The sequence below is a fragment of the Euphorbia lathyris genome, chromosome 6 (assembly GCF_963576675.1).
Source record: "Euphorbia lathyris chromosome 6, ddEupLath1.1, whole genome shotgun sequence".
NCBI lineage: Eukaryota > Viridiplantae > Streptophyta > Magnoliopsida > Malpighiales > Euphorbiaceae > Euphorbia > Euphorbia lathyris.
The window spans coordinates 48,831,951-48,852,403 of NC_088915.1; the positions used below are offsets into that span (position 1 = coordinate 48,831,951).

A 20,453-nucleotide genomic window follows, 5' to 3' on the forward strand; every position below is an offset into this window, starting at 1 on the left:
CTGTGGTTGTTCCGTATAAGGTGTGCTACTTCTATTGGAGGCTGATACGGGATTGTATCCCAGCACGGGTCCAAAGGAGGAGAGGTGTTGATATAACCGATGATTGTGTGATGTGCGCCCTTGATATTGTTTTGCACATTTATTTTTTTATTTTTGGAGACTCAAATGTTCCAGGGAAAGTGCAGTTATTCATGGTTTTGTTGTGGTGCTGCTAGCGTGCGAGGAACGAAAGACTCTGGAAGCAGATTGTTAGCCCGACGGAGACCATTGTTGGCGGAGGCAGTCGAACTCAAGCGGATTGGCAAGTAGCGCAGAGCCGAAGGAACCACTCGATTAATGAGTCTAGATGTGCTCCTTGGGCGAATAAATGGCATCGCCCAACTCCTACTTTTCTCTTTGCTTCACAGACTATAGCACCTTCACAATTCTTGGGAAATCGGTAGCAGTGCGGTGATTCGACGGTCTGACGGCTACTTCGTTGCAGCTCGAACAGGGACCATGGACGGCTTGATGGAAATCCGCGAAGGCGAGGCGTGGGCTCTCCTTCAAGCTATGAAATGGCTATGCAATAGAGAGGAAACTGATGTAATCTTTGAAACAAACTCATAGTTAGTAGTTCATGCTCTCCACTCAAATCATCCTAATATATCCGAGTTCAGGGATATAATTGGTCAGATCCGACACTTGCTATCAACTCATAACAGTTCCTCAGTCCGTTTTATCCGAAAGCTAGCAAATGGTTTAGCTCATGTTCTAGCAAGAGCGACCACCCAACATCCTAGTCCATTTTATTATGATGATATTCCAAGTTTTGTTTCGCATTGTGTTTTGAACTTTTATAGTGACTCAGCATTAATGAAATTCTCTTTAAAAAAAATTAACATTCTGTTAACCCAATTATAGATATAGCTATCAAAGGCTTAATACAGCCAAAAATAAAAAATAAATGTTCAAATGCTTAATGTAACAAATAAAAGATCAACTTAATGAATCAAAATAAAAAATAAAAAATAAAAGAACTAGAATGTTTTCTTGCCAAAAACTTACGTTCCTCATTTTGCAAATCATATTAAGCTTAACATTAATACATATATATATATATATTCACATATTAGGTTTAGATATGCTCATCCTAAATTTGAGGTCTTCTACTGCATTGTTATTTATTTTATTTGATAATTCACATTGGATGTGACCAACCTGACTGACACTAACGCCAATCGTATACATACGATATAACACAAGCTATGAATAACCAAAGATCCTTCCTTATATTTTATTAGTGAAAGTGAAATAGTAAAAACAAATTCTAAGGAACTTTTTTAAGAGAAAGACCATCCAAGACGCCGATAAGATTTCATTAAGCAAGTTTACCACAGGTACTTGCGAAATGGCAGACCATAGTTCTATGACAAGCAGAAACCTCTCCTCCTCTGCTGACTCTTCAAAGTAAAATATCAAGAAAATCCTCATTTCTAAACTTTTTATCCTTAAACAGGTCCACACATCTACGAATTTGGACGTTAAAAAATTCCTACCAACATAATAAACGGTAATTCACAGTCTCGTCACGCCACCATGCTCCCTCATAATGCCCTGGAAAAAAGGAAAGAAGCTTAAGTTACAATCCCACTTTCATCAAAATTCATAACCTTTGGAATTTATAATTTGGAGTGATGCCTTCTCGAAAAGAAAATGATGCTAGGATCTGAAATTAAGGCATAAAAGAAACTGAAACTAAGAAAAATAATTTCAGATTGAGGTCGGGTCGGAAGAAAGTAGCACGATGAAGAGCCCTTCCCTTATCAATTCATTAAAAGGAAGGGATATCAATTCTATTCTTACCAACCTCCACACGATTAGTGATATTCTAAACCAAGCTGATAATGTTCATGCCAATAGCTTTAACGATAAAATAGTAAGCAGAGTAAATTAGCAATCAATACAACCACTCATGATAAGATTTACTTGACTACCATTTTTAGGAAATCCCTAGCTTCCTTCTCTCCAGGAAGTCTTTTATTTCATTAACACCACAATTCCTCTTATGTTCACCATATATAAACACATGGAGAACTGTCACATGTGGAAGTATAGTGGTTCAAGGAGGCTCAAAAGAAATAAGTGAAGAACAAGAAAGCCAACCAGATATGCACAGAACCTTAAATAATTTGAATTACCGCATCTTAATGGCTGTTATGTGACTGAGATGCATCTCTATTATGGAATAATCACACGGTTTTGTTGCCAAAGATCAATACTATCTCTCAAAAGAATACCAATTTTCACTCATAACAACCCTGTTAAAGTTCTCAAGCAGACAACTATTCATCTATCGGAGCTTGGGTCCCAGTTGCCCCTCAATAATGCTTATGTCAATATACTGGAAGCACTGATCTGAAAGATATGCAAATTAAACTCCGCAGAATTTATCACATCCCAGATGATGTCTCGAAGAAAATGAAATATGAGCTTAAGAGAGGCGTACTACAATTACAAGGATTATCCGAGCATGACTATTTTTTGTTTCAAAAAAAAACAGAAAGAAGTAATTTCCCAGGCTACTGACCACAAAATTAACTTGCCTCACTAATATTCAATCTTCCCTCAATGCATCAACTATATTTAATTCATAGCAATAGCTGCCATTTGTGGTGACTAAGGTAGCTGTTTCTACTTAATAGGTTCAGATGCAAAACATAAAACTACCAAGACAAAGACAAGTATCAATGCATAAGCAATATCAATGGACAGGAAATTGTACAGAGAGATGCAAAGCAATGTTAAAACATAATAAACTGACAGAGATCTCCATTCCAATTCCAAGCCGAAAATTCAAGCAGTAAAAAAAAACACTTAGCAAATCTCAATCCATCTCCTGAAAGGCAATTTAAAGAAGCCAAATACCAACACATAAAAAAAGGGCGGCCCGGTCGCATTACGCGTCCCCGCTGAGCGAGGGTCCGGGGAGGGGTCCCACCACAAGGGTGTACTGGGGCAAGCCTTCCCCTGCCAATTTATTTGGCAAGAGGCCGCTCCTAAGACTCGAACCCGTGACCTCTTGGTCACACGACAACAACGTTTACCGTTGCGTCAAGGCTCGCCCTCCAAGCCAAATGCCAACACATAAGTCAAAAATATAGTTAGGTTACCTATTTAACGGCTTGGATTCAGTGCCAAGAGCATGTTGTTTCCACCGGGAAGGTATGATACATTAGGTGTCTTAGCTAGAGTACTTGCAATTTCCCTTGCTGCCTCAATCCTCCTAAGCTCAATCAGTCCCATTCCAGCCTTTGACGTTGCAGTAGATATCAACTGAGCAGCTTCACTCTCACCTTCCGCCCTAATAATGGCAGCCCGCCTCTCCTGGTCAGCCTTCATGACAACGAACTTGGACCTCTCTGCCTCCTGCTGTGCCACCTGCTTCTGCTCCACAGCCCTTGAGAACTCAAGACCATAAGACAAGTGGGTGATTGCAACATCATCCAGAACAATGTTGAAGTCCTTTGCACGCTTGATGAGAGATTCCCGAACAAGAGCAGACACATGAGGACGCTCAGTCAAGAGTTGATCAGCATTAAACTGAGCAACCACAGCCTTCAACACCTCATTGCCAATTGATGGCAGCACCTTCTCATCATACTCAAGACCAAGGTGTTGAAAGATATAGGGTAATCTCGTGACCTTGCTCAAGAAGAAAAGATCACTATTATAATCAAATACTTCCAAGAGATGCATGCTTAACAAGATAATGCTACAAAAGTTGCAAAGCTGGAAAACAAAATCACCGGTGTCTTACAGCAAAACCCCCATTTAATTTCCAAGATAATAACAAAACTGAATATTTACATATTTGCAAATAGTAACCTGTTTTCCTATCTTCTGTCCATATAACTAAACTAAATCGAATCACATTCCAAAAATAAAGGCAATTGATTGGAAACATCTAAATATACATAAGAAAAAAATATAGTTAACTTCCCTAGCAAAAAATGAACCACAAGATACAGGTTTCCAGAATCAAATTACAAGTTACGAAAATGCACATTGCACATATACCAAACAAGAATTACAGAGATGAGAGAATTACATCAGGACGGGAGAGAACACGGAGGGTGAGATTGACCATCTGAAGATCCTTGGTACCGGAGATCGACGAGAAAGTATGAGGGCGGGTACGGATATCAAAGATATAGGGTTTCTGCAGCCATGGAATGAGGAAGTGAGTCCCTTCACCGACGGTGGTATCGATGACTCCGCGAAATCTGTCAAATAAAACCGCCCGTTGGCCTCCATCGACGGTATAAAGCGAGGAATTCAAAGCGGTGGCCGCAGCGCCAAATCCGAAAGCGGCGCGTGCAAGATTTGTAAGAAACGAAACAGCTGCTTGACTGCTGCCCATGGTGTGATGATTAGTGAAGAGGGAAGAGAGAATGAAATAGAAGGAAGTGTTAGGGTTTAGAGGGGCGTCTGGGGTTTATGTTAGACTTTAAAGAAAAAAGGGTTTATTTTAGATGAAGCATCTGTAACAATATTACTTGATGGGTAAGATAAAAATAAGCAAGTCAGGAATTCGTGGACTTCCTAATAACTGTTTTTTTTTTTTTAATGTAATTGGTTTAGATTAATCGATTCAAAAAAAATAAGAATCAGCAGAATCAATTCAAATTTTACTTGTCTAAATTAGACTGTTCTTTATCCCTGAAAAAAACTGAAATAAACTGAACTGAATTGAACTGAATACTGCATTGAACTGAATTTAACTGAATACTACTGAACTTAATAATAATGACGATATTAGACTTTAAAATAATTTTAATGATAATATTGGACATTAATAAACTTATAATAATAATAATAATAATAAAATGGTTCTAATAACAATAATAATATCAATAATAAATAAATATAGGGTTAATTACAAATAACTACCATGTGGTTTGGCCGATTTGCGATATGGTACCTGTGGTGTTTTTTTTGCAAACACAACCCTATGGTTGCAAAATTTTACATGTTTTTTTTTACTTTGCCAAATTTGGCCGATAACGACTTCGAAATAAAAAAATTCAAGAGCTAAATGATATTTTAAGCAACTTTAATTCTTCAACTTTTTAGGTTTAAGGTCATTTAGGTGTTGTTTTTTATGAGAGAGAAAGATAATGTTTAGAGAGAAAAAACTCCAAAAATGATGATTTTGAAAAATTAAGAATATGGTTCCATAGTAAATATGATACCAAACAAGTTTAATTTTTGAAAATTTTCATTTCGAAGTCGTTATCGGCCAAGTTTGGCAAAGTTAAAAAAACATGTAAAATTTCGTAACCATAGGGTTGTGTTTGCGAAAAAAAATACCATAGGTACCACATCGCAAATCGGCCAAACCACATGGTAGTTATTTGTAATTAATCCATAAATATATTATTAAAGATAAAATTAAATTGTTCTTGGAGGAAATACAGAAAGGATAGGATTTTTGGGGGTCCTAAGGAGAGAGTTATTAATTGTTCTTTTCTATGGAAAAGTCTTAGTGTTGTGTTTTCAGAGTTTTACTCTGGGATTGGTTGGACGGTGGGTAATGGTAAATTTATTAGCTTTTGGAATGATAACTGGATTGGTAATAAGCCTTTATTAGAGGTTTGTAACTCCCCGCCGCCTTTTGAAATTCGTAATTGGAGGATTGCTGATGTGGTGGATTCTGAGGGTGATTGGATTTGGTCGAGGTTCGACTCTTACCTCAGTCTGGAAACGCTCCTGAAAATTAGAGGAGTTAAAATTAGTAGCAAGAAGGAAGATAGGGATAGTCACTGTTGGTCTTTGACAAATAACGGTGCTTATTCTTGTAAATCTGCTTTCGAGGCCTTCAATCAAAATTTTGAGACTCCGCACCCAGATGTTTGGAAGAATATTTGGGCCTTGAAAGTTTTGTATTGTATTAGGAGTTTCCTATGGCTTGGTGTCAAAAATAGGTTGCTTACAAATATTGATAGAAAAAGACGTCATTTGATGGAGTCTGGTGCGTGTAGTAGATGCAGAGGGCATGAAGAAACCATTTGCCATGCTCTTAGAGATTGTGCTATGAGTAAAGAGCTGTGGAGGAAAGTTCTCCCTAACCAGTTGTTATCTGCTTTCTTGTCCCATTCTGATCTTGACTGGTTTGTAGATGGTGTTAGTGGGAAGCTGTTGGCCGATCTGGAGCATGGTGTTATCCTCTTTGCGGTTGTCTGTCACCAGATTTGGAAGTGGAGGAATGATGAGATTTTTGGAGGAGAAACTGTTGTTATTCCTAATTTGTTTGATTTCTTCTCTAAAAAGATTTTTTACTATTGCAGATAGCTTCAAAGAGGATACTTTAGCTAGGTCTATCCAAAGGAAGGTTGTTCATCTCTTTGGCTGGAGTAGGCCTAGTGAAGGGGTTGTGAAGTTAAATACTGATGGTTCTTGTCTAAATGACGGTAAAATTGCTGTTGGAGGGGTTTTGAGAGATGCTGGTGGTGCTTGGGTGTATGGGTTCGCTCAGAATCTGGGTATGGGTTCTTCCTTTTCTGCGGAGTTTTGGGGGATCTTTTCTGGCCTCAGGCTTACTAAGAATCTGGGCTTGAAGAAGTTGCTTGTGGAATCTGACAACCTCGAAGCTGTCAAAATGATCTCTGATAATAATGTTATTTGTTTAAGTAGCCAGAATTTAATCAAAGGGATCAAAAGGGTTTGTTCTTCCTTTGATACCATCAACTTCTGCCATGTATTCAGGGAGCAGAATCGGGTGGCGGACTGTCTTGCGGCCGAGGGCCATGGGAGGATGTTGGGAGTCTCAACCTTCTCTTCACCTCATGGGTTCCTATCTTCTCTTCTTTTGGATGATGTGGGGGGGGGTTAGGTTTTTGGGCTGTTTTTTGTTTGTCTTTTTCTTTCCCTTTCCTACAAAAAAAAAAGATAAAATTAAATTGAATATCAAATAAAAGCTCGGCTTGATAAAATCTTGACTCGATAAAAACCTATAAAATTAGTAAATAACAATGAGTCTAATTTAAATTAAAAATACAAATTACATACAAACACAAATTTATATAATTTAAAGCCTATGAAATTAAATACAAATTTTCATATGAATACAAACTCTTAACTTTTTATTACAATTAAGGGTTAAGGTGCAAAAATACCTCTAACATTTTGGATCATGAGTAATTTTATCCCTAACGTCTAAAATGGTACACTTTTATCCATAACATTGATAAATTGGGTAAATTTAAAAAATAATTCATAATATGGATGCAATTCCTAATTTTCAAATATAGATGCATACTTTAATTTTATTTTTTTATTAAACGATATGTACTTTAATAAACTATCATTTCTTGACTTTTATCTAATTTATAGATAATGATAAATTATAAATAATGATAAATTATAGATAAATAATAATAATTATTATTATATATTATATATAAATATTATAATTATAATAAATAATGATAAATTATTGAATACTGAAACTGAATAAATTGAATGTTGAAACTGAAGGTTGAACTGAATTGAACTGAACTGAACTGATTGCTGCTGAACTAAACTGATTATTACTGAAATTAAGTAATAAAGAACATGGTCTTACACCCATGACCACTGAACTTTACCCATTTTAATATTATGGCCACTGAACTTCAATTCTTAATGGTATGACCATTAAAGTTTACAATTTTTAACAGCGGTGGCCACTCAATTTTAACCAAGTCCTCAAAATGACCGTTAACGACCTCAAAATGAAAATATTCAAGAATTAAAGTTGTTCAGAACGACATTTACCATGAAACCACATTTTTTATTTCCCAAAATCACCTTTTTTGGAGCTTTCTCTTTCTAAAAATTCATTTTCTCTCTCCTAACCAAACAACACCTAAATGACCTCAAAAAGAAAATTTTCAAGAATTAAAGTTCCTTATAATATCATTAACTCTTAGAATTTTTTATTTTCAGACCGTCAATGGTCGTTTTGAGGCGTTGAGTGGCCACCGGTATTAAAAAGTGTAAAGGTCAGTGGCTATAATGTTAAATGGGTAAAGATCAGTGGCCATGAGTGTCATTTACCCAATTTTACTTGGATATTTTTTTAGGTAGCTTTTATTTCAATTAAAATTATTAGTATTATCAAATAATTTATTATGCACATTGTGATCCAGTTCTGAGTTGACTTATGTAACTTAGTGTTTGATCTCTATTAGAGCAACTCTAATCCTACGTAACAAAGTTTACCTCCACATCATAAAAAATAACATTCTAAAATTACATGCCACTAGAACATCTTTGTTACTTCAATTTTTGATAGACCTCACTTGTTATAAAACACTCCATATTTACTCAATTAATATGCAATTAATAATTTTTTACCCAATAATTGTGACTAATTATTTATTAAATGAAAAAAAACACTCTTACAATACTAAAAAAAATTTACAGAGATTTAGATGGAAAAAACACTCTTGTAATAAATTGCCAAATAAAAAAGAAAAGAAGCGAGTGGAGATTGAAATAGAAAATAATATATTTTATTATAGATTGAGAAAGTTGTTTGTTATTAAAATAAGTTACAAACTAAAACTGGTTAGATCTTAAATAATGGTTAGTTACAACTATTTTGTTGAAAGTAACAATGAGGAGACATACACTGGGATGTTCTTAGGGTATTGTTTTAAATATAGCTAGTACCAAAATTAGTATCCCATCAAAGTTTAAAAGTAAGCATCATCATGTATTTATAAGTTTTTGTTCACATAAAAGTATTGCTTTACTCATAATTTAAGCACTGGGATAGTTTCTGATGTGGATCTCTTTTTCGTTAATAAGCCTTCTAAAATGAAATGAGCCTTGAAAAGTGAATTTAGCCTTCAATTGGGCCCCTATCTTAATTTGAATATTGATATGAAAGGAAATTTGTTACTCTGTCTTTCATTAAACCTCATGCTTAAATGTTGATAATTCAGGCTTTTATAATATTTGACACTATAAAAATTGGCGGTTATTTTTTTAAACAAAATTTCATTAAATTAAATCTGAAACCAATATATAGATAAAAGAAAAGGAGGTAAGCATTCCTACAACCCACGAACAAACACAGAAACTACCACATTAGTTAAGCAATTGGTCGCAGTATTTGTTGAACGCTTGACATAAGAGGTTGACACGTTATCTAACGCTTTAATGAAATTGACACACTCTTAAACTACACCGGCCAAATATGATAACTAATGAGTCGATTTATTAATGGCTTGAACAGCAGAAAGACGATCTAATTGGACTATTACATTACGTCTACTTGACAATTTAATCCATGATAGTGCTTCCTGAATCGATATTGTCTCTTTCATAACTGGTTTAGTACATCCTCGAATAGAAGAATGATGAGCATATAAGCATCAATCCAAATCTCGAAGGAGAAAGCCTACCGAACTATAGTCTTGTTATTTAAACGTTCTTACATCCACATTGCAGTACAAGGAACTCGATGGAAGCTTTTGTCACTTATCAGAAACGAGGTCAAAGACGCAAAGATGTTTCGAGTGGGACTTTTATATGGACTGCCAGCCCACAAACTCCCGCCTGGCAGCTGTGTCTATTTGGGCTGGTTGTAGTCGTTAATTTTTCCATACCGCGTTTCAATTTCTCTATATCGTCTAGGTGAGTATTGCTATCTCTACAAACTTAATTTGCGAAACTAATGACAACATATTACCCAACCAGACTTTAACATCTCAAATTGCCTCCATTCGATTATCACCAAAAAATATCCCCCAATCAAACTTAAACGTTAAACACTCAAGAAAATGCATGACATTCATCTTCACCAACACGATCACAAATTGGATAGACGTTTGCAAGACTGTTATGCCTATATGACAGATTAGACATTATAAGCAGTCAAGTTGTTAACAGATGCCACATACAGTTTTTAACCTTGGAATTGAGTGGTAGAATCCAATTCACCATGGTTGTTGCATTAATTGTACGGTTGGCTAATATAGATGTGTTGTATCCACTTCTAATTGTATATGAACCCGACTTATCAAAATATCAATACCATCCATCCTCACACAATAGCCTTTGACATGAAATTGAGAAAATCAACTTTTGATCACGCTCAACAAAGGCAGCCCGTATCAATTAACGCTGCCACTCCCCCACATCTGATAACAAATCCCTTGTTGTGTTTGGTTTGTGGGCATACACCAAATCTTGAAGGATATTAACTGTACTTGGATTGCCCATTCCATGACAGTTGCATCTTAAGTATGTCATAATCTTGAGTGAAATCACCACTTAGGGTGAGGAAAAATCTCAATCAAGAAGACAAAAATAGTGCACAAGGAGAGACTCAATAGAGAAGCCAAAAACACTCCACAAGAAGAGACTCAATGGAAAAGACAAAAATACTCCACAATGAGAGACTCAATGGAGAATACAAAAATACTCCACATTGAGAGATTATTGGAAGTTTCACAAACTTTAATGACATTCTTACTGATATATGTTAGTTTTAAATACTTATTAAATTGTCATAAAAGAAACGTAAAATTGTCATTAAGAAAAAGAAAAGGGAAATTGTCTTTAACAAAAAGAAACGGATAATTTAATTAAGAAATTGTTTCTGCCTTTTCAGATTTTATGTGAGGATACCAGAAAGTTTGTAGAAAACTTACAAAAGTATGAAATCTAACTTTTAATCAAAGGATTGTGTAAAGCTAAAAGGACAAAAAGCTTAAAGGTTCAAAATTAAAACCATTGTTGTCCTAAAATGTGAACACTAGCAAATGCACTAGGTACAAGTAATAAAATGATAAGTAAGATATTGTCTCCACGAGGATAGAACAAGTGAATATAATTACTTAAAATGATGAGCATAGTCAAGTTTAAAGAGTAACCGGTCACTTAAATTGAGTTGCTGTTTGGTTTGACAAAATAAAATAATAAAGCAAGTTGAAAAGAAGTTTGATTTCAAATTTGGAAGGAACAGACATACAGCATGCACAGAAATGACAGTGAACAGACACTTCGCTCCTTGTTTATTAAGTAGAAACAGCTTTAACATAAGGTATCTTTCACGAAAATCGGTTCAGTTAGATGTCCTTTGTTCCCAATGTTCTTCAAAAACAATTAAAATAAGTCTCCTTGAGATTAAAATATTTCTAAGCTTTAAGAACAGGAAAGCATTTAATTAAACAATTAAAACCCTTAACATATAATCAATTACGTCTCCGTTTCATAATCATACGTGTTTAGTGAAAGTTCAGTTTCACAAAGAGAGTCTCCTCGTAATTGTTCCACTAAGAAATAGGTTAGCTACTCCTATTTAACGTTAATTACTCACTGAACAACCAAGCTAAGTATATTTAATGAATTTTAGAGAGAAGTAAACCTGCTCCATTACCTATTCCTGCACAGCTGCATACCTGTTAAATAATTTACTCACCAATAATTGAATGAGTCAAGACAAAATAATAATGAAGAAGAAAATAATGCATTCAAATGACAAAAGACAAAGTTACAAAACAAGATTCATATGTGGAAATCTGAATGATAAAAAAACACAAAATGAGGGCACCTTAAATAGCCCGAAAATGTACTGTAAAATGATTGTTCAAGACAAAATAAAATATAGAAGATATGGTCTGGCAGACTGCTCTGACAGTTAAGAACAATCTGCTACACAGCAGGCAGCCCATGCTGCATCATTTCCTCAAGGAGGAGTGGTTGTTCTGCTTCAGCATTTAATTTTCTTCAGGAAAGGTCTTCAATGATTCTTGGCTTATGATTGATCACAAAATTTTGGGTACATGTTGCGCCCAATCAGAGTTCTCGTTCTCTCCATTGTTCTTCTCCTTCAGCTCTCCTTTCATGCTTGCTCCCCGTGTGGATTCTACTACCGAACAGGCAGCGACTGTGTTACGCGCAATTTATACAAAAAGTATTATTAGAACGATATGTTGCATTATTGTTTCTTTTATGCCCAAACTTGCCAAAAAATAATATACACATTTTGTACTTATCAACCATAAAGAATATGACTTAATTAGAATAAACGATTCCGAATTGAGAATAAAAACTTGAAATTGAAGGATTACAAACTTAAGAATTGAAATTGTAGAACTTGGAATTGAAATGTAAGAAACTTTTGAAAGAAACTAATGATTCTGTAGAACTATAATTGATTTTTTTTTTTGAAAGAAATTGGCATATACTTAAGTTGAGTCTGCTTTTATGTTGAGTTTTTTTTTTTATCTTATGTTGAGTTGATTTGGTTGATGTCCTTGGTTCTGCTGCAAAATTTTATATTTATGCTGTAAATATTCTGCAGATAACTTCCAAATAAGGATGCTCCAGCGTCTAAATAAGGATGCTCCCTAACTGTCTTCATCCACTACCCATAAAGCAAGGCTGCTCCCCAACTATTCTCCTCCATTATCTTTTATCAAGCTCCACTACGTCCATTTAACTTATGATGTTGTGTATTTAATCAACTAATTATAAATTTCAGCTAGAACATTTGGTAAATTACCAAATTAGTCTGAAACTTCATATGCTAAATATATTTTGGCCGGAATTGTAATTAAGCCAGAATACTTGATAAAATTATCTAACTGGCCTGAATTTCATCAAATTATATAATTTAAGCCGAATTAAGTAATTAATCACGAAATTGATTATGCAGCCACATGCAGATCATGGTTGTTTGAAAATTGGCATGTTGATTTACAAATTGATAACACATATGCATGTAGTTCACTGATTTTGCCCCATTTAGGAACGAGAATGACTATGAATTACATCATCTGCCTGCCTGCCAATATATGAATTATGTTCAACTATAAGTCTCTACAGTAAAGTTCACATGCACCTTAATGACCAAATGAATTTGGTCATTCACCGTTAGATTTAGACTTATTAATTCTAAACTTGAATATCCACCCTATTGTACTTACAATTTGGGTCAGATTGACAAATATCTCGTCTGCTCCTCCCATCCCATTCTCCCATCCCATTGTAATCATTAATTTTAACTTTGAGTACACTTTATATATAAATTAAATTTAATTATTGTACTTATTAACTAATACTTACAAAGTAAAATACTAAAAAACTCAACCACAATCAAGACTTTCTATTCATATTTCGGAAAAAGATAAAACCCTACCCCCCATTTCACATATACTCCAAACCTCTATTTTTCGTGGCGGAGGCCACCACCATTTCTTTTCTCGCCGACTTATCTCTGTTCGCAGCACCAGAACCACCATTCACCATCAGTTCTTTTCATCTCTCCCGGTTAGTCTCGGGTTCTAACTCTTTCATTTTTCTCGATTGCGAGATTCTGAAATCTGTCTCATTTTCTTCCCAGTACCCTTTCACTTGATATTCGCTAGATGAATTGTTCTTGGTGGATTATTTCAGAAACGGAGTGTGAAGTTTTATGCATTTTCTTATTTGTACTTGCTATGTCGGCTTTTATAAATCATTTTCAATTGATTCTTGTTTGTGAGGTTAATTTAGTTTAGTTTGCGGGACTTGTCAAGCTAGTTCGAAACATGGTTAATTTAATCTGTAGATAGGGATGGCAATGGGTAGTGTACCCGTAGGTACCCGGCACTATCCGACCCTAATGAGACTACCCGAACCCTGTTTTAGAGGGTATGGGACGGGTATGAGATTAAAAATACTACTCGTCATGGGTATAGGATGGATATGGGAAGACCCCATAGGGTACTTGGTACCCGATACCCGGTATATGTTTGACGGGTAATGGGTACCGGGTACCCGTTATCCGCTACCCATCATCCTTATATAAAAAATATATTACAATCGATACTTTCTATTCATATTTCGGAAAAGATAAAACCCTACCCCCCATTTCACCTATACTCCAAACCTCTCTTTTTCGCAAGGCGGCTGATGCACCTCCGTATAAGGCTCACTAAGGGATAAGTGTACCCCGTCGTTATCAAGTAATAAAATCTGGACAAGTCCAGGTATCGAATCTACATGATTTATTCCTGCAAGTATCGAGCTACTTAGTCTCAGGTGTTATCTAGGCTGTGTGGGTTTTGATTAAATTAACCTACTCCTAATTAAGTTACTTCTACTCCTATCTAAGTTATTCTACTCCTATGTGATCTTTTACCAATGTAATTACCCGAAGGGACATGAGGTGATACGATAATAATGAAAATAGATTATTTAGACAACGGAATTAAAACCTAATCTAAGTCACTTGTGTCCGAGGTGATTAACCCTACCTATCCTCCTGAGGTCCCTAGTTCGTGATTCCCTTGTAAGGTCGAAACTAGCTCCAAGGCTCAATAATTTGGGCTTAATCTTCTATAGGGTTGTCAATCCTATAGGCACTGACTAGGCCAGATTCAGCTCGCAATATGTGCCAACTTAATTTTGGGATTATCGAATGAGTTAAACCAATCAAACAAAGCGTAAGACAAAGATTTAAGCAATAAAACAATTGAACAAACAAAACTCTAATATATATTAAAGATGAAAGTATTGTCACGAAGATACAATGAGCCTATGATTCATAACATGGATCAGAGGCTAGACAGAATATAAAAGAAGAAAAATTCCTTTCAGGGAACCTGTCTACCAATGCAGGCGTCTTCCTAGGACTTAAGGATGGAACTTGAGCAATCCTTGATGAACGGAGCTTCGGAGGTGTCTTCAATGGAGGTTGAAGGAGATGGAGGAGGTGGAGAGGATTTAGTGGAAGCTTAGGTTTTTACAAAGATAAAAGATATCTATTTTACATTTAGAAAATCATATTTATAGACGCGGTTCAGGCCCTCTTTCTGACCTAATTCGTATCCTTTTGCAGGTGGAAAGATGTGGGGTCGATCGTGGCATTGTGGGACCGGGAATCAGTCTTTTGACTGATTCCCGCAGGGCAGCTTGCCAAGCTGGCCTCCAGCTCGCCCGAGCTGGCATAGCCAACTCAGAGCAGCTCGCCCGAGCTGGCCCCTAAGGTCCAGCTTGGCGAGCTGGCACCAGCTCACCGATCTGGCCCCAAAAAGGCCATTTCGACGAGCGGGAATGCCCAAAACGCCTTGCGCGACTGCTGAATGTCCCGAAACGCAGCTTTCACCCGAACTCGTTCCTATTTTAGCCTGCACATGCACGAAAACTCCAAATAACATTAGTTCCAAGGCTAAATTGACCCGCCAATCGCTCATTTTGAGTAAACACTCCGTTTGGTGCGACTTTTGGCGGACCAATTAGCTATAAAAGATAATGGAAATTTAACGTACATGCCAATTTGGCCATATTTGCCTAAAAGAACCAGAAAACGAGCCTAAACAACGAAAAGTAAATAGAACATATATAATTTCTAACTAACTCACACAAAAGCATATAAATGCGAGAATTGCTCGCTTATTCATAAAATAACGCTAAAAACCGTACCCAAAGATAGGGGTTTTTGACCCCTATCAGCGGCCACCACTATTTCTTTTCTCGTCGACTTGTCTCTGTTCGCAGTACTAGAACCACCATTCACCATCGATTCTTTTCATCTCTCTCGATTAGTCTCGAGTTCTAACTCTTTCATTTTTCTCAACTGCGAGATTCGGAAATCTGTCTCCTTTTCTTCCCAGTACCTTTTCACTTGATATTGGCAGCGGGACTTGTCAAGCTAGTTCGAAACATGGTTAATTTAATTTGTAGATAGGGATAACAACGGGTAGTGTACCTGCGGATACCCGACACTACCCGACCCTAATGAGACTATCTGAACCCTGTTTTAGAGGGTATGGGACGGGTATAGGAAGACCCCCTAGGGTACCCAACACTACCCGAACCCTGTTTTAGAGGATATGGGATTAAAAATACTACCCGTCACGGGTATGAGACGGATATAGAAAGACCCTCCAGGGTACCCGGTATATGTCTGACGGGTACCGAGTGCCCGTTATCCGCTACCCCTTACCCTTATATAAAAATGTTTTAATTACAAATAACTTACCATGTGGTTTGGCCGATTTGCGATGTGGTACCTGTGGTTTTTTTTTTTTTTTTTTGCAAACACAACCCTATGGTTGCAAAATTTTACATGTTTTTTTTACTTTGCCAAATTTGGCCGATAACTACCTCAAAATGAAAATTTTTAAGAATTAAATTTGTTTGGTATCATATTTACTATATGAAACCATATTCTTAATTTTTCAAAATCATCATTTTTGGAGTTTTCTCTCTCTAAACATTATCTTTCTCTTTCATAAAAAAACAACACCTAAATGACCTCAAACCTAAAAAGTTGAAGAATTAAAGTTGTTTAAAATATCATTTAACTCTTGAAAATTTTCATTTCGAAGTCGTTATCGATCAAATTTTGATAAAGTGAACTCAAATGCAAAATTTTGCAAACCATAGGGTTGCGTTTGTAAAAAAATACCACAAGTAAAGGTCTGCAAATCGACCAAACTGCATTGTAGTTATTTGTAACTAACCCTATAAAAAATATATTACAATCGAGACTTTCTATTCATATTTCGGAAAAGATAAAACCCTACCTCATATTTCACCTATACTCCAAACCTCTCTTTTTCACGACGGCTGTTAATTTAATCTGTAGATAAGGATGACAATGGGTAGTGTACCCGCGGGTACCCGGTACTATCCGACCCTAATAAGACTATCTGAACCCTGCTTTAGAAGGTATGTGACGGGTATAGGAAGACCCACTAGGGTACCCGAACCTCTCTTTTTCGCGGCGGCGGCCACCACCATTTCTTTTCTCGTCGACTTGTCTCTGCGTCAAGCTAGTTCGAAACATGGTTAATTTAATATGTAGATAGGGATGACAATGGGTAGTGTACCCCGTGGGTACCCGACACTAATAAGACTATCTGAACAATGTTTTAGAGGGTATAGAACGAGTATAGGAAGACCCCCAGGTACCCGGTACCTATGGAACGTACCCGGTACCTATGGAACGGAAAAAAAAACCCCTCTGACGAGTAACGGGTACCTTATATAAAAAGTATATTTAAATATATTACTGAATAAACATGCAAAAACACAAGGGAATCGAACTCATGCACTTCTAACTGAAAGCAAGGAGCCTTAGCACTTCACCACTTTGCTGTTATTGTTTACATTTTAAATGTAATTAGTTATATAAAAGAAAAACCCTAAAATTACACAGCCACCACCACATTATTATTTCGTTTGTTCATTACTCAAACTTCTTCCGCCTCCATTGCTCTCCTCCCTCACCGCCTCTCCTCCACTCCATTGATTTGCTCACTGCCGGCGCCGTCAACCATCGCCGTTCCGCCATCATATCGTCGTCGGAGATCCTCCGCCCTTGGTTGTTACTTGCTTCGACTCATCGTGAAAGGTATGCATTGATCTTCTTTGTAGATGTCCTGCACTCCATTATTAATATATGTCCTCCTTTGAATGAAAGTTCATTAGAATTCAAAAAATATAGTTCTAATCACTGTAACGGCAGAACAACAGTCGGTTCTTTGCTCTTATTTATTAGCGATTTTGGATGGTTTTTTAAGGTTGATAGTTTTAGTTTGCCCCTAGAGAAAGCACACAAGGCATACATACTTTACATACATTCTCTCCATTTTGTGTTTTTGTCTCTCTTTGATTTAAGTTTAATAATGGAAGAAATTGTGAAAGAGCAGCAGCCTGCTATTGTTGTTACTGGTATAACTATTTTCTGTAGATCATGAATCCATGATTTGCAACTTTGAAAATTGTAATTGCATTTTTTCTCAGTTCTGGACTGCTATATACTGCTCTATGTTCTTAATTAGATTTTTTGGTTGGTCATTGGAGGATCCCTCCTGTTTGATATAATTAATGATAACCCAAAAAAGTGGGATATGTTTTGCAGCTTATATATGATTCTCAACTTCCAGGTATAATAACAGGAAATTGACTGATCTGTTGCAGCAATGCTTGATCAAATATTTTGAATCATGTGTTGCACATTTAAGAATAATGAGCTTATGTGTGATCATGCTTATCATTTGCGTTGGAAGTATAAAATTGAGGTAGTTCAAATGTCCATCTTTTTAAGGGTAAAACATTTTTCTAAATACTCATCTGTTTTGGCAGTTCATTAGCTTCAAAACTGCTGTTTGATCTTGGTGTGTTGATTCGTCCCCCCTCCCCCACCAAAAAAAAAAAAAAAAACAGAAAGAAAATAAATTCAGATGTTAAATACCATGAAAGATATTAATGAATGTGCATGAGTATTTACTTATCCAGAAGTTGTTCCTTGTAATTGTCAAAACTTATGATGCCGCCAGTATAGAGCAGTTTAAATTTGTAAGTGACCATTTGTAATCCATGTTGCAGGAATTATGGCAATGTGTCAGATTAAATCATTGAGCAGTATCATGACCACTAAGGATGCAGTTACGGTAGTGGCCCGACGAACATTTGCTGCTGCAGCTGGCAAGGCAAAAAAAGGCAAAGGGGGATCAGCAGCTGATGGTCCAAAGGCATCAATGCTTAGCAAAGAGGTTAAGTCTTCCACCGTAGTTGGTGCTAATATTCTCAAGGATGGAGCAGATCCCAAGGTCTTGCCAGATTCTGAATGTCCTGATTGGCTGTGGCATCTCCTTGATAAACGCACTGCATTAAGTGAACTAAGAAGAAAAAATATTGAAACTCTCCCCTATGAAGATCTTAAACGCTTTGTGAAGTTGGACACCCGCGCAAGAATCAGGGAAAATAATTCTGAGAAGGCCAAGAATTGACATAAAGCAATCTGTAAGGGACCTTGTATGTTTCTCTTTGTTGAGTGCAATATTTTTGTTCTGGGATCCTTCTTGTGATTAAGTTGCATAGATGAAATTATGAGATGGAATTCTAGGAAATCTAGAAATACAGTGTTATGTATCAGGAGCTGCAGGCCCGTAATTATGTACTCTTTTGCTTCTGCTTTTGCCTTTCTTTTTTCCCCATTGAGAACCCTGCTCAGAATAGACGAAACACCATAGATTTTGGTTGAAGAGGAACTTTTCTTGACTTAGGGCTGTTGCAAACCCCACCATGGGATTTCCTTGACTGTAATGATGTTCCCGTAAAAGTAAATTTTAAAAATAAATCCTACTTTAGAGTATCCTCTTTTTCTATTTTTCATCCATATGAGAGTTCATGTCTTTGCAGCCATTCGAGGATTATCAGTTTTGATGTTATTTTCTGAAAGTAAATTGCTGTTCATGCATACATGTGATGTTTGATAACAAGGAGAATCATTTTTAGGCTGATCTTTGGATTTGAAATTATTGAGACGATCATGTTAACATTATTTTTGCTACCAATTTACTGAATGAGTATGTTTGGATGGCTTTGTGGCACCCCATCATGCTGAACATGAAGTAGAAATCTAGTTTTCAGGTTGCATTAGTTCTGAAATTTTATCCTGATGAATCTGTTTCTAGTCGCATCAATGTATTTGCTGAATATTGATGCATTTGCTGACTATATTTTAGTTATCTTTTGAAAAGAGTAGAGGACCCTTCATTGGAACCTTTTAGTTGATGGGTTACTATCTAAATCCACATAAATTGACTTACAGTATATCAGCAGATATTGTATCATCTCATTCAATTAGAAAGTTAATTTGAATTATTTAGGTGGGACCAAAGCTTAGACATTGCCGTTGAATTTATTAGGTGGAAGACACTTGCCCTCTCTACCCAACTTAACAATGGTAACCAGTACTCATGCTCTAGAGATTCATATTGACATTAATTAATTATGTGGCCCTTCTATGCTATTGTTTAGGTGTATTGTATGACAAATTTGCCATTGTTTTTAACCTAACTTTCCTAGTGCTTGTACTAGAGGAAATTGTAGATGAATATACATCATATTAGAATGTACATCATGATCATAATTTCATATTTATAATTAGGTGGTCCATTTATGTCTGTTTATGTTACCTTTTTCTCTCAAAACAGAAGATGAAGGGTGTGGGCATGTATTTGATCAACAATTATTGTCAATTGAGTCTGAAATGGTAAGTGGTCCATTAGGTTTTGGTGTCCTTAGGAAATAATATGGTATATTGAAGTATTCTGTGCAGTACTAGATAGAGTAGTGGAGCAGCAACGGAGAGAAGAATTTCTATTATACTCCGAAGTAATACACCGACCAATCAAAAGAGAGATATATATCACTTCATGAGAGATGATGTGTTAAACAATAAATGTGTGTGAGTGACATCAAATGATTTGTCGGTGTATTGCCCCGGGAGTACTCCAAAGGAGATTGCCATCATCTGTTTGCTTTAATGCCCATGTCTATATCTAGATGAAGATGGAGGGTGGAGGAAGAAAAAGACTAGTGAATGGAAGGCAATTAAGAAAAAGGAAAAAGTTGGCATAAGATGAATTATTGTGTTAAAAAGTAAGCAGGCAACCCAGCCTGCCTCCTCTATACTA

General features: G+C 36.2%; 2 protein-coding genes across 2 annotated transcripts; one reads left to right on the forward strand and one right to left on the reverse strand.

Moving 5' to 3' along the window:
- Nucleotides 1–1,248: 1,248 nt before the first annotated feature.
- LOC136233038 (prohibitin-3, mitochondrial) lies at nt 1,249–4,519 on the reverse strand. Its single transcript, XM_066022570.1, has 3 exons — nt 4,091–4,519; nt 3,153–3,684; nt 1,249–1,596 (listed from the first exon to the last, which is right to left on the reverse strand). The coding sequence occupies exons 1-2, from the start codon at nt 4,400–4,402 to the stop codon at nt 3,157–3,159; spliced, it is 840 nt and encodes a 279-aa protein (XP_065878642.1). The 5' UTR covers nt 4,403–4,519; the 3' UTR covers nt 1,249–1,596; nt 3,153–3,156.
- A 12,688-nt stretch (nt 4,520–17,207) lies between these two features.
- Nucleotides 17,208–19,126, forward strand: LOC136231837 (uncharacterized). The gene is made up of 2 exons (XM_066020810.1): nt 17,208–17,380; nt 18,358–19,126. Exon 2 carries the CDS (start codon nt 18,363–18,365, stop codon nt 18,759–18,761), a length of 399 nt encoding a protein of 132 aa, XP_065876882.1. The 5' UTR covers nt 17,208–17,380; nt 18,358–18,362; the 3' UTR covers nt 18,762–19,126.
- Nucleotides 19,127–20,453: the final 1,327 nt, after the last annotated feature.

Bases quoted from the DNA above. Each gene is read 5' to 3' on its own strand.
- LOC136233038 (XM_066022570.1), bottom strand. From the start codon at position 4,402: ATGGGCAGCAGTCAAGCAGCTGTTTCGTTTCTTACAAATCTTGCACGC. The intron at 3,685-4,090 runs GTAATTCTCTCA...TTCTTGAGCAAG, and splicing joins GTGTTCTCTCCCGTCCTGAT to GTCACGAGATTACCCTATAT.
- LOC136231837 (XM_066020810.1), top strand. From the start codon at position 18,363: ATGGCAATGTGTCAGATTAAATCATTGAGCAGTATCATGACCACTAAG.